Source organism: Mercenaria mercenaria, chromosome 19 (assembly GCF_021730395.1).
Source record: "Mercenaria mercenaria strain notata chromosome 19, MADL_Memer_1, whole genome shotgun sequence".
Taxonomy (NCBI): Eukaryota; Metazoa; Mollusca; class Bivalvia; order Venerida; family Veneridae; genus Mercenaria; species Mercenaria mercenaria.
The window spans coordinates 25,045,584-25,058,175 of NC_069379.1; the positions used below are offsets into that span (position 1 = coordinate 25,045,584).

General features: G+C 34.4%; 1 protein-coding gene across 1 annotated transcript in view; it reads left to right on the top strand.

The window, feature by feature from the left end:
• Window positions 1–228: 228 nt before the first annotated feature.
• Window positions 229–12,592, top strand: part of LOC123542115 (secretory phospholipase A2 receptor-like) — a 41,156-nt gene continuing 28,792 nt past the window's right edge. Inside the window, exons 1-4 of the mRNA XM_045327769.2 lie at window positions 229–330; window positions 4,107–4,204; window positions 7,212–7,283; window positions 8,056–8,173. Of these exons, the coding sequence (XP_045183704.2) occupies window positions 279–330; window positions 4,107–4,204; window positions 7,212–7,283; window positions 8,056–8,173 (340 nt within the window). The 5' untranslated portion in view covers window positions 229–278. The remainder of the gene's footprint in view (window positions 331–4,106; window positions 4,205–7,211; window positions 7,284–8,055; window positions 8,174–12,592) is intronic.

Genomic DNA, 12,592 nt, shown 5'->3' on the forward strand with positions numbered 1-12,592 from the left:
TTACGTTCGAAAACCCTAGTTTATCGATTGTTAATTCTAATTTTTTGACCATGAACCTAGGTTCACGTAATAACTTGACAGTTGGCGTGTCATAAACGTCGGTTAGATAATTACTTCTTTATCTAAAACGTTTATATACCTACACAAAAAAAATCCTCTCAGTTTTTTTTTTTTTTATCGTGTCTTGACCTAAATTCTTCGTATGATAACAATAGCCTGCGTCAGAGATAAGTTATCAGTCCTATTTATCACAGTCTGATGTTATTGTGAAACAAAATATGAAATGTGTAAATACAGTTATATTTATGAGCTTTCTTCTGCAATCGACAGGTATGTTATATATCATAATACATTGTATTTAATTTTAACATACGAAGAACACTCATTACACTGTCTTATACATAATTTCCCTTCTTTGCATTTGTTTCAAAGACACACCATTTGCATGTACAAGAGATGCAGGTGACATTTTTTTTATATTTCAAGAGCATTGTTTACTTTCTCCCACACGGCTGATAGTCGCGCAATTCGGGCACAATCAATGCTTCAACGGAATTCCGGCACGATTTGCGCAAAAAAGTAGACAATTTTACAGGAAGTGGTTTCTTCTTTTTTGCGTTATTCTATTTTTGAAATAGGATATCCAAAATCGGGCTCCGTAGTCCGACCTGTCTAAAAATATTGATTTTTCTTGGAAAACACCATCACCATCTTAGAGTGGAGTAATGATAATTCGTCAGGCATTTTAGCAAGAGGCACGATGTTGCACGTTACTTTTTCTTACTTACATATTCATTCCAAAAGAAGATATAGCAAACTAAAAATCATATTTTGTATTATCATACTTCGCGTAATGTTTAATTTTACTTGAAGAGCGAAGACGTTGCCAAAATGGACCAAAATATAGCTGGTGCTCAAATTGCGGCACCGGAGATAGAAATGCGCTAATAGTTTTACATGTGTTACTAAACTGTATTCGACTTTGCCTATTTCCGTTTAAATTTATGTATGATAGATGTAATAATTACATCGCACTTACCATCATTGCCTCGCCAGAACATGCGAAGAATTTATGGGGTCAAAAAGAAGAAGACATACTGGAGTGTTGTCCTGTGTAAAGCCTTTACCGAAGAGTTGTTGACCCGGTTCGGTGAGACAAGTACAGAACAGTGATGTCTTTCTAATTCTTAATTCGATACCCGCAAGACTTTGAGGTCCCACTGATGGCGATTGTTTGAAGTTTATTAAAAGGCATGTTCATGTTATCGGTACCCTCCGTGTGCGGACTGGCAATAAAGTCACTTATACACCACAATGAAAATTCTCAAAGCTTATTGAGATGTCGCGTTTTGATAGATATAGTTTTAGTACAGTATATATTATATTATTTCAAAGGGAGTATAGTAAGAACCTGAAGAAACGCCAGTATCATAAAAGGAGCGAACATAAATTAGTTATAATGAAGACTTATAAAAGTTTGAAGGCGAATCAGGAATGAAAAAAAACAACAACAAAATTTGTATCAGATAATACATATTGTAACATTTGACAAATAAACCCGTAAAGCAAGACATATGTCCCTATTATGATATTATTATTTCTTTTATGTGTATATATACATGGTGTATAACGGATAGATCGCTGACCTAATTTCTCCCACAGGCATGAGTATCAGACCTAGGACAAAAAATAATGCCTGGTGAGATAAAAACCGTTGTTTTCATATTAACTGAGTCCAAATGGAAAAAATATGTAGTGAAATACGAGCCCCCATCAAAAGATACATACTCGGACAAAAAAATGCCCAGAGTGAAAACCGTTGTTTTCATCCTGAATGAGTCCAAAATGAAAAAAATATGTAGTGAAATGTGAGCCCCCTTCAAAAGATACATATGTCTGCTGAAGGCCAAAATCTCGAGGTAAGGCTAGAGGCTTAGACTCGATCTCATTTTGTAATAAAATACAAACGTGAAATAGTGATAGATAGTTTGTTTTTCTTGAGAATTTATTTCACAGCGGTCTTGGAAGTGAACCCATTGCTCGAAGGCTCGAATCTCCAGATTTGTGCCTTCAGTAGACATATTTCACTACACATTTTTCATTTTGGACTCAGTTAGGATAAAAAAAGGTTTTTATCAGTCCGGGCATTTTTTGTCCGAGGTCTGATATTCGTGTCTGTGATTTCTCCTATGACGGAGGCAAAATAAACTGTGATAAAGGTAGACAAGATGATGTCATTGAATGTTACATGGCGTGTTCGATTAGGCGTATTAAGCCTAACATTGTCTTTATTTATTTATTTATTTATTTATTTATGATGTGATTGTACAATAAATGATGATATTAAAATTAATAATGATTGCTTTTAATACAGACTTTTAAATTTATGACTCAAGTCTAAATATCCCGTAAAATGGTGACACAACAACATTGTCAGAATAATTTGTATAATTGATGTATTGTTAACGTAACATATAAGCACGGATAGTGCTCGACTCCCTTTTCATGCTATCTTTGTTATAATTATTGTTGAATTGCTGTTAATAATAGACTTTGGGTCATTTGTGGCTGATCTGGGTTCATTATGTCGATAGCTGGATCCCAGCATCACACATTGAGTCATATATAATAGTTAAAGGGAACCGGACATTTAATAGAGCAGGTACTCGTTGTAAGACGTTATGTTTAAATTTGGACCAATCAGAAACAATTTCCAAAAATAGCACGTCTGCTGGGGTATAAATAGATGGATGACGGAGAGCTCATTTGGTATCCTCCAGCGGTCGAAGAAGACACATCGAGGATTCAACTAATAATTTATCCCAGTACCTTGATAAGGAGACTATTGCAGTTACCCTGTCGGGGCGGATAAATTATTAAAAAAGACTTTGGAAGTTCTTAGACTGAAGAAGAGTAGCAGAATTTCGATAAGGTTTCGAGCTATAGGGCCAGTGCATAGGAGTTTTACCTTAAAGGTAATTGAATGCTATAAACGATAGCATATATATGCTGAGCATCCGGAAGCTGAGACAGAGACCCAGAGTTTGGTATTCTACTGAGATAGTAAGAGAGTTCCAGCTTATAGACGGTTCAGCATTACTGGCGAAGTACAGCTAAGGCATCGGGGATATACCTATATGATAGTTGAATGCTACATATGATAGCATATAGGCGCTGAGCATCCAGTAGCCAGGGCAATCATATAAAGTTTGAGAGGACAGATGCCGAGCATCTATGCGATAGGACTCATATGTTGTTGATTCAAAGACATTGTCTGACGGGAACTTCAACAAAAAGACCAGTCAAGTATAGAGTCTCCAGCCTATAGGAGTTTGAGCTAATTAAAAATTGTTAGTTTGAAACATTTTAGTGATTTGCCTGATCCCTGAAATTGTCTAGCTCATAATTAAAATCATTTACGAATCATTGGTACACGAATCATTTTGGCAAGGTAGCCAAAGGAATATTCAATATATAAGATATTTGGTCTCACCAGCTCTACGTTTTGACAAAGGACATTCTACATCTTTTGTCAGCTAGTCTTAGACATAGTCACCTTAGCGATTGGACCCAAACCATTGTTCAAGATACTAAAGGCGTAGGCACTTCCCTGGGTCATATAACCAGTATCCTGACAAACATCACTGTTAACATTGTGATTAATGGGTATGTTTACGAATAAGAAAGCCCTGATTGTTAGCTAACACAAGACAGGTAACGCAGGACAGGTAATACCGGAGTCAAATGTTCCAACAAAGGTAATGCGCTTTTTAAACGCGTTGCTTAAATTCTTTCATAATATGCATTCTGCGTCCATGTTTGCTTCAATAGCCGAAAACTTGGAATTCTTCTTTCAAACGGATGATTTAGCTTTCAATTTATTGTCCTGTATATTACGTATGTCTATATAATATCTTTGAGGAGATTTTACGGATAATGAAGCCAGGTTTACGTTTACTGACATGTCATGAGACAGTTAATATTCGCCGTTGCACGGCTGCACAGTATCAGTTTTACGGATTGGGAAAATCTGCAAGTGTATGTGATAAAATGTTATAAAATATTTATTGAAAACAAATTAATTTTATAAGTAATTACGTTTTAAGATTATGCACGTGCAGCAACAGGACCACGATGTTTTGAGTGTACAAGGATTCCATTTGCCCGTGACTGCGACCATGTGCGAGTGTGTGGTGAACACGAGGTACTTTATATAATCTTATATTTGTTATTGTAACTTGTCAAGACATTATTCTGATAAAGATACGTCATTTCACAGTGAATGTAATAAACACTAAGCGAAAAGGCGTTTCATCAAGGGCAGTCTATGTTCAGCTTAAAAGTTACTTGGACATACTTTAAGTCACACCAATGCATGTTTCCTGGAAACAAAAGAGGCAGAATGGTTACAAATATTGTGTCTATCTGACACATGTCCTCGAACTGTATTAAGCGGTTGGCCGCTGAAACAATAGATTACATCCCTTGATGATATTTAGTAGTAAAAATGACATGCCAGAAAAATATAGTAGGATTAGGACAACAAACACTTTATTTCTTTACTGAGGAATAAGATAAGAACAAGCACATATTTTTGGTAATAAGACAATAACAAACACGTGATTGAACAATTAGACAATAGTAAACACATTATAGAAGAATAAGACAATAGCAAACACGTTATTGAACAATTAGACTAAAGAAACCCCGTATTAGCAATAACAAAAGACCAAATCTAACACGCGTAATTCTGCTAAAGACAACAGCAAACTGAGTTATACGAGCTGGACAAGAAACTAACAAACACATTATTAAACAGGTAAGGTAGACCTTCCCGAGGCAGAGAGCACAAAGTGATAGGGAAAGCCACGTTCCAACATAGAATCCACGTAGACCAGTTAAACACGTTATTTTGCAATGATACGACATTAAACACTTTTAAAGATGTACCAAATACATTGTAGTGCAATTAGACAATCAAACTAGGCAATATCAAATACGTAACTGAGTAATAAAACAATAAGTAACATGTTATTTAGTAACAATGTAATAAAGAAGTGTAACAATCCTTAGTATGGACGTGTAAAGGTAAAGGTAAGCTTTATTTAACGTTGCATATGATCAACAGGCAACATGAGTTACAAAGCTCTTGTGCAACAAACATGGTATCAAGTAATAGGAACTAACCTCCCTGGTACAACCCTATATCATTGAGCTATTGAGACGGTTATGTGTATGGTGTGATAAAGAAAAACTTTATCCATTTTGAACCAACAACGTAATAAAGAATGAAAAATTAAGGATCCCCCTTTTTGTAATAATATCTGCAGAATCCCGAGTGATTGGTTGGTCACCGAGTCTGCCACCAATGCGAAGGCATCAACGTATCCCGAGGGATTTTGTATATGCTATAATACGAAACAAACATTCTAACATAAATACTTAATTATATGAGTATTATGTAAATAAGCGTTAATCTCCTTTCAAACATGCTTTTGGTGTAATTATACCTTAGATTGAGCCTATTTTTTTATGTTATACTTTATATGACCTGGTACTTTGTCACTAATATTAGAGCCTTTCTCAGCGGTGAATGGTTTTATTTACATTGTCTTGTCTAACGTGTTGAAAATAGGATAAGTAAGAGGTTGGAATGCCCTGAACGCGTTTAAACCCCCAGTTTCCTTTTTATAGGTTGACGGTTCCAAGGCTGTGCCCCTATTTTTAACTTGTTTTCAGTCCGTCTCGTACTTTGTGTTGTTTGTTGTTAGCGCTTCTTTCCTCTTTCTCCTCACTACTCCCATCGCCCCATCCCATCCCTTTCCCTTACATTTGCTACCTCTCTCCTTTTACCAAGGGTAAGTTCTCGTGTCTACCATTATTTTGACCGCTGGTCGTCCTAAAGCGGTGCCCTGCTGTTGTTTTCCTGCTTATGTGTGTATGTATATGTATTTGTGCGTGTTTGTTATGGACGTTGTTGTTTTTTGTTGTTTTTTCTTACTTTTCTGTTTGCTTATCTGTGTATGTTAGGTGCGTATGTGCGTGCGTGTGTGTGTATGTTTTTGTTCGTTCGTATCTGCGACGTTGTAGGAATATTACGTTTAAGGAACGTGGCTTTCCCTGTTGCTCTACCTTCCCCCTACATCCGATTCTTTTGTCTACCCCTTACTACCCCACTCCCATTTTTCTGTATTTTGCATGTATAATTTGCATTTATAATGTACATATTGCTGGATTTTTGAAGCAACCTGTCTGCAATATTTTTTCGTTTTAGCTTCTTTTTCTTGTGGGCCTACTTTGCGATGCATGGCTCTATGGCTGTGTTTGGGCTGATTTGTGCTTCCGGGAGATCTACCCATACATTTTATCTTTTATTGTGCCTTGTACCGCAGAAATATGCTTGCATGAAAATTAAAATAAAAAATCTGTGAGATATGAATTTCCTATGGATTTAAAATAACTGACTGCATCATAAATTATAGCAGCTGTTTTATTTAGCTGTGAATGTTTTTGAATTAGGTTTAATCTCAAACGTTTTGCAATTAATTACTGTCTTACATTTTCATTAGCATTACAGTGGAGTATAACATGTTCCTCGTTGTCAACAACTGGGCAACTTCTATTTCCCATAATTGCCAGTTACTAGTGTGATTTGGGCCACCCCGTATCTAAATTTAGGAAACCATCATGTCTTTTAGAGGACTGCACATTACTTTTAATCAATCCTTAACTTGTTTCCTTTACTACCGTTTAAAACTACTTTTATTCGTATTCGTATAGGTTATGCCATTCAAATCTATACATTAACATGAACCTTTTTTATGCTTTGATTGTATTGTTCAATTAATCCAAACTTGTCTAAACATTTGGTAAACTTAAAAACATGCGTTATCAATACATAATACATATTTCATTTTTATAAACATATTTACAGATTTTATTACCTATTCATATAAATTATATTAATCGTTTTATATCTTTACAGACCTTATTACATGTCTTTTATTTTATAACGTTTTATAGAATGTATAACATTTCTAAAATTCACTATATATTTTTGAATTGTAAACCATCTTTACAGATATGTCACAAAATATAGAAAGTTTTAGGGTGTATAAAAGTTATAATGTAATGATATTTGGAAGAAGTTCTAGGGTGTATGCATGTAATAAGGTAATGACATTTGAAAGAAGTTTATTGCATATTTACAGGTTTGCTTTACAAAACAAATTGTTTCTGATAGTGGTCACGTGTTATACGACACCGGATGTGTAGATAAACAGGTAATCAATAATGATATTCTTCCTTTAAACAAACTGGTAATCAGTTACGATATAGTTTCCGCAAGACAAACTGGTAATCAATAATGATCATATTGTTTCCGCAAGACAAACTGGTAATCAATAACGATATTGTTTCCGCAAGACAAACTGGTAATCAATAATGTTCATATTGTTTCCGCAAGACAAACTGGTAATCAATAACGATCATATTGTTTCCGCAAGACAAACTGGTAAACAATAACGATATTGTTACTGCAAGACAAACTTGGAATCAATAATGATATTGTTTCTGCAAGACAAACTGGTAATCAATAACGATATTGTTTCCACAAGACAAACTGGTAAACAATAACGATATTGTTTCTGCAAGACAAACTGGGAATCAATAATGATTTTGTTTCTGTTCTACACCAGAACTTTAGAAATGAATCAAATTTTTGTTCTTTATCTGTTGAAACAAGTCTTGAATTTTATCATAAAGTGTAAAAGCAAACATAATGAACTGTTAAAACTTAAGTCATTTAGATATTTTGCTATCACTGATGCCGCTAAAACGAGTAAAATGAATTCTAATACCAGGAAGGATGTTGTTTAAAACTGTACTTAGGTCTTTAGACACCCGAATAAAATCGGTTATCTGGTCTGTATCTTGTGGTGTATTGCAACCTAGAAATCTTACCTTGAGTACCTCTCATGTATTATAAGATAACAGGTGTCTTATTGTGTCTCTCGATATGTCATGTTGTCTAGAGTACTATCATGTTTTTAACAGAATTGCAAGTCGAAACGGTCTCTTGATGCCGTACAAGATGACGAAACCGGAGACCTGATCACGTGCCTACATTGTTGTCATGGTGAATTCTGTAACTCTCAAGGCTGTGGATCCCAAGGTATGGAACAGTGTATTATTATTATTATTATACCACATTTATATAGCACTCTTCTCATATAAAAATATGTTCGAAAGTGCTATACATAAAAGCATCTATATAATGTTCAATAAAGTATAGTATTTGAACTATTATAGAAATAATTGACTTTTTACATTACGGTAATAAGATACATAGCGTTTTAGATTAGAGGCAAGCAGATTAAACTCCTAATTAAAACAACAACAACAAAATAGTTAAATCCCAACCTAAGCGGTCCCGAGAACATCCATGATACATCTCACAGAAAAAGATAATGTGTATATTATTTTGTCACTCTAGAGTTCTTGACTGGCCGGCCAAGTATCTGCATTATTAGTGAAATTAGTTCCCAAATAGTTGTACGAAATTATGCGTCTTTTGCGCTTTTTTGAACCTTTGCAAGGTCTTGCAGTCTCTTATGCCACATTGGAGGGCATTTCGTAACTTCGCAGCTGTTGTCTGAAAGCTCCTGTCACCAAATTGCACTGTCCGACATATTAGGCACCACTAGTGTGTAATTATTATGGAACGCCTAGACTGCCTTGGCATGATAATTATTAGTTCGTCATGTGCATTTTCCAATATATTCCGTACAAATCATAATTTTTTATGTAGATAAAGCAGTTTGTTATGTACATTAACTAGTTTGTTGTGTAATACATTCGCTAATTTGTGCTGTACAATTAATAGTTAGTTATGTGCTTTTTCCAATATGTTAGGTACAAATCATAATTATGTAGATAAAGCAGTTTGTTATGTACATTTACTAGTTTGTGCTGTCCAGTTAATATTTCGTCATGTGCACTTTCCAATATATTCGGTACAAATCATAATTAGTCATGCAGATAAAGCTGTTTGTTATGTACATTCACCAGCTTGTGCTGCACATTTCATAGTTTATGCTGTGCATTCCCCAGATTATTCTGTACAATTGATAGTTTGCCATGTGCCATTTCCAATATATTACTGTCCAATTAATAGTTCGTCATGTGCATTTTCCAATATATTCGGTACAAATTATGATTTGTTATGTAGATAAAGCAGTTTGTTATGTACATTTACCAGTTTGTCTTGCACATTTCTTAGTTTGTGCTGTGCATTCGCTAGATTATACTGTCATGTGCATTTTCCAATATATTCGGTACAAATCATAATTTGTTATGTAGATAAAGCAGTTTTGTGTGTATATTTACTAGTTTGTGCTGTACATTCACTAGTTTGTGCTGTACAATTAATAGTTCGTCATGTGCATTTTCCAATATATTTGGTACAAAGCAAAATTTGTAATGTAGACATGTAGCGTAATGGCCTCTAAAAGCCACATGGCTCCAGTGTTACCAGACTTGTAAAACCTGTTGTAGAACTTTCACACGCATATATAAGATTGAAGACACAATAGTTCGTTTCTGATGTTTATTTAATTTCAGGTAGTTAAAGAAAGTTTTTTAGTACAGTTGTCTCAATGTCCATCTTTCAAATAATATTTAGCTACTATAAAATGTTAAGAATTAATTATTTATATCCTGAAGTTGTCTTTCATGAAATCTACATAACATATTTGGAAATTAACCTAACGAGGCATAATAGTATTTTTGACTTACGTTGGCAGAACCACGGTTGGTGGCTCTGCCGCCTCGCTCCCCTGAATGTCTAGTACATAGACTATATGCACTGCCAGACTGTTGATTACAAATTAAGATGTAGTTTTCTGGTGTTATGTCTTAACTTCCCAAGAGCTACGAAACTTGTCAGTTTTATATTTCAACAATTTTAAAGGTAAAGAGTTTCGTGAACGCCTTTAACTAATTTTGAATGAGTATATATTATCCAAGACATTGAATAATTTAGTCTTTTAAAACAATAGCCTAGCACCCTTTTTGAAATTACATTACAGACAAAGCAGTTTGTTATGTACATTTACTAGTTTGCCCGGTACATATATTAGTCTGTGCTGTGTATTTCATAGTTTGTTTTTTAAAATTAATAGTTCGTCATGTGGATTTACCAATATATTCGGTACAAATCATAATTTGTTATGTAGATAAAGTCGTTTGTTATGTACATTTACTAGTTCGTCTGGAAGAACTATTAATTGTACAGAACAAACTAGTGAATGCACAGCACAAACTAAAATATGTACAGGACAAACTAGTAAATATAAATAACAAACTGCTTTATCTACATAACAAATTATGATTTGTACCGAATATATTGGAAAATGCACATGACGAACTATTAATTGTACAGCACAAACTAGTGAATGCACAGCACAAAATAAAATATGTACAGGACAAACTAGCAAATGTACATAACAAACTGCTTTATCTACATAATAAATTATGATTTGTACAGAATATATTGGAATGGCACATGACGAACTAATAAGTATCACGTATAGGCAGTTTAGGCGTTCCATACATTATTGTTCAAAACATACGCTGGTAATTGATCATCGAGTGCCTTATATGTATGTGTTAGAATTGTGCATTCTACCCTGTACTGTACAGGAAGCCAATGGAGTTCACGAAGCATCGTTTCTGGATGTTCTGGTACGATTCTAGCTGCCGTATTTTGGACAAATTGAATGTTTTGGAACCCCATATAAAAAGAATTACAATGGTCCAAGCGTGATGTTACAAAATAGTTTATTAGATATTTGATTGCGTTTGTGGTAATATATTGTCTAATGTGACTATTTTGCCACAACTCTGCATAGGAATTCCTACACACACTATTCACATGTTGCTCCATCCTCATGTTCGAGTCCAGGAAAGAACCGAGGTTCCTGACACTGCCTGATTGTTTGATTACTCGTTGTAGCCACGAGTTCGCTAATGCACGCTTTGTCAACAGAACTACCGAGCCATGTTTCAGTTATGGCACAAATGTCAAATTCAGTTGTAAGAATGAAGTCACAGATGGAGAGTGTTATTTTATTTTCACTGGTCGTGTATTGATTGAACAAATCTTGATGTTTTTCTGCCCCTTAACTAATTATTCTAATGTACAATTACCAGGTTTTATCCGTATCAAGTTGTTACCATTTACCCCATTGTTAGTGTCCCATGCTCGTCTAACCTCTAATCCCTATATGTTGCATTAATCGGAACTCTTTCAATGTTTTGATAATAATGATAATAATGGGATCAGACCTCTTTTGTGCATTTGCTAATTGTCCAATATTGTGCAACTCTGATCTTTTATAAATAATCCTCGGTGACATTCGCTCACTGAAACACATTATTGCTACAGGCTATGCTGATATACGAAAGTTTTGAAATAATATATTATCATTTGAAACTTGAAACTGTTTTATTTGATTAAACGCCTATTTTTACGTATAACATATTCAATGGCGTTTTAAAAACACATAAAACATTTACGTCTAAAAATTAAGACATTTGAAAGATGTAAGAAATAGTTGAGCATAAATATCATTGTGAATAAACTATTTAGTAAGTATTGAACAAAAGATCAGGCATCAGGTAAGATTAATAAAATATTAGAATATTAAGATACAGTAAGATAGCTGTTTTGTTTGTAAGTAAGTAAAAGTGAGTTATTGTGACATGTCCATAAGTTATTACAAACAACTATACTTTTGTATTAAACAGTGATAAAGAGTGCAAAGTATTTTCTAAAATAATGAGTTTTCAACTTCTTTTTGAAAACATCTAATGTGTCTGAGTTCCTTATTTCGAGAGGCAATTTGTTCCAGAGTTTAGGTCCAACAGTACTAAAACCTTAGTCACTGAACGTTTTGCGCTTGTTGAAAGGAACAACGAAGCACCCAGTAACGGAATTTCCCTGTCTGAGTTTGTTTTATGAGAAGTTCTGAAAGATTTTCCGACTGGACAATTATACATATACATGTAGGTGAGCATCTTGAATGTAATTCTGGCTTTGACGGGTAGCTAGTGAAGATCATAGGGCGATTGTTTGGAACTGTCATAATTTATTTTCTTCGATTTAGGACATGTTTTGCACAGATATTTTGAATTAGTTGCATTTTATTTACCTCGCTTTGAACAATACTATAAAAATGACATTGCAATAATCTAAATCTAAATATCACAATTGGTTAGTTATGTCGTAGTTGAGCATCGCTGTTCTACACTTTCGTTTTACATGCTCTTTTAGATTCAAGTTTCGTCCAAGTATGCACCTAGATATCGAAAGCTCACTGATTTCATTTCATCACCTACAATTCATATTTTGTCAGTTGCACACTGATGAACTCGGTTTTGGAAGTGTTCATTCTGAGATTATTTTCGTTCATCCAGTTGTTGATTGTTATAGCACATTGTTCTAGTTCTTATATTGCCTGGGATTCCACTGTTGAAGATAATGGTTTAAAGCGTTTTAGCAGTGTGGTCATTCGCAAAGCCGTAAACTGAA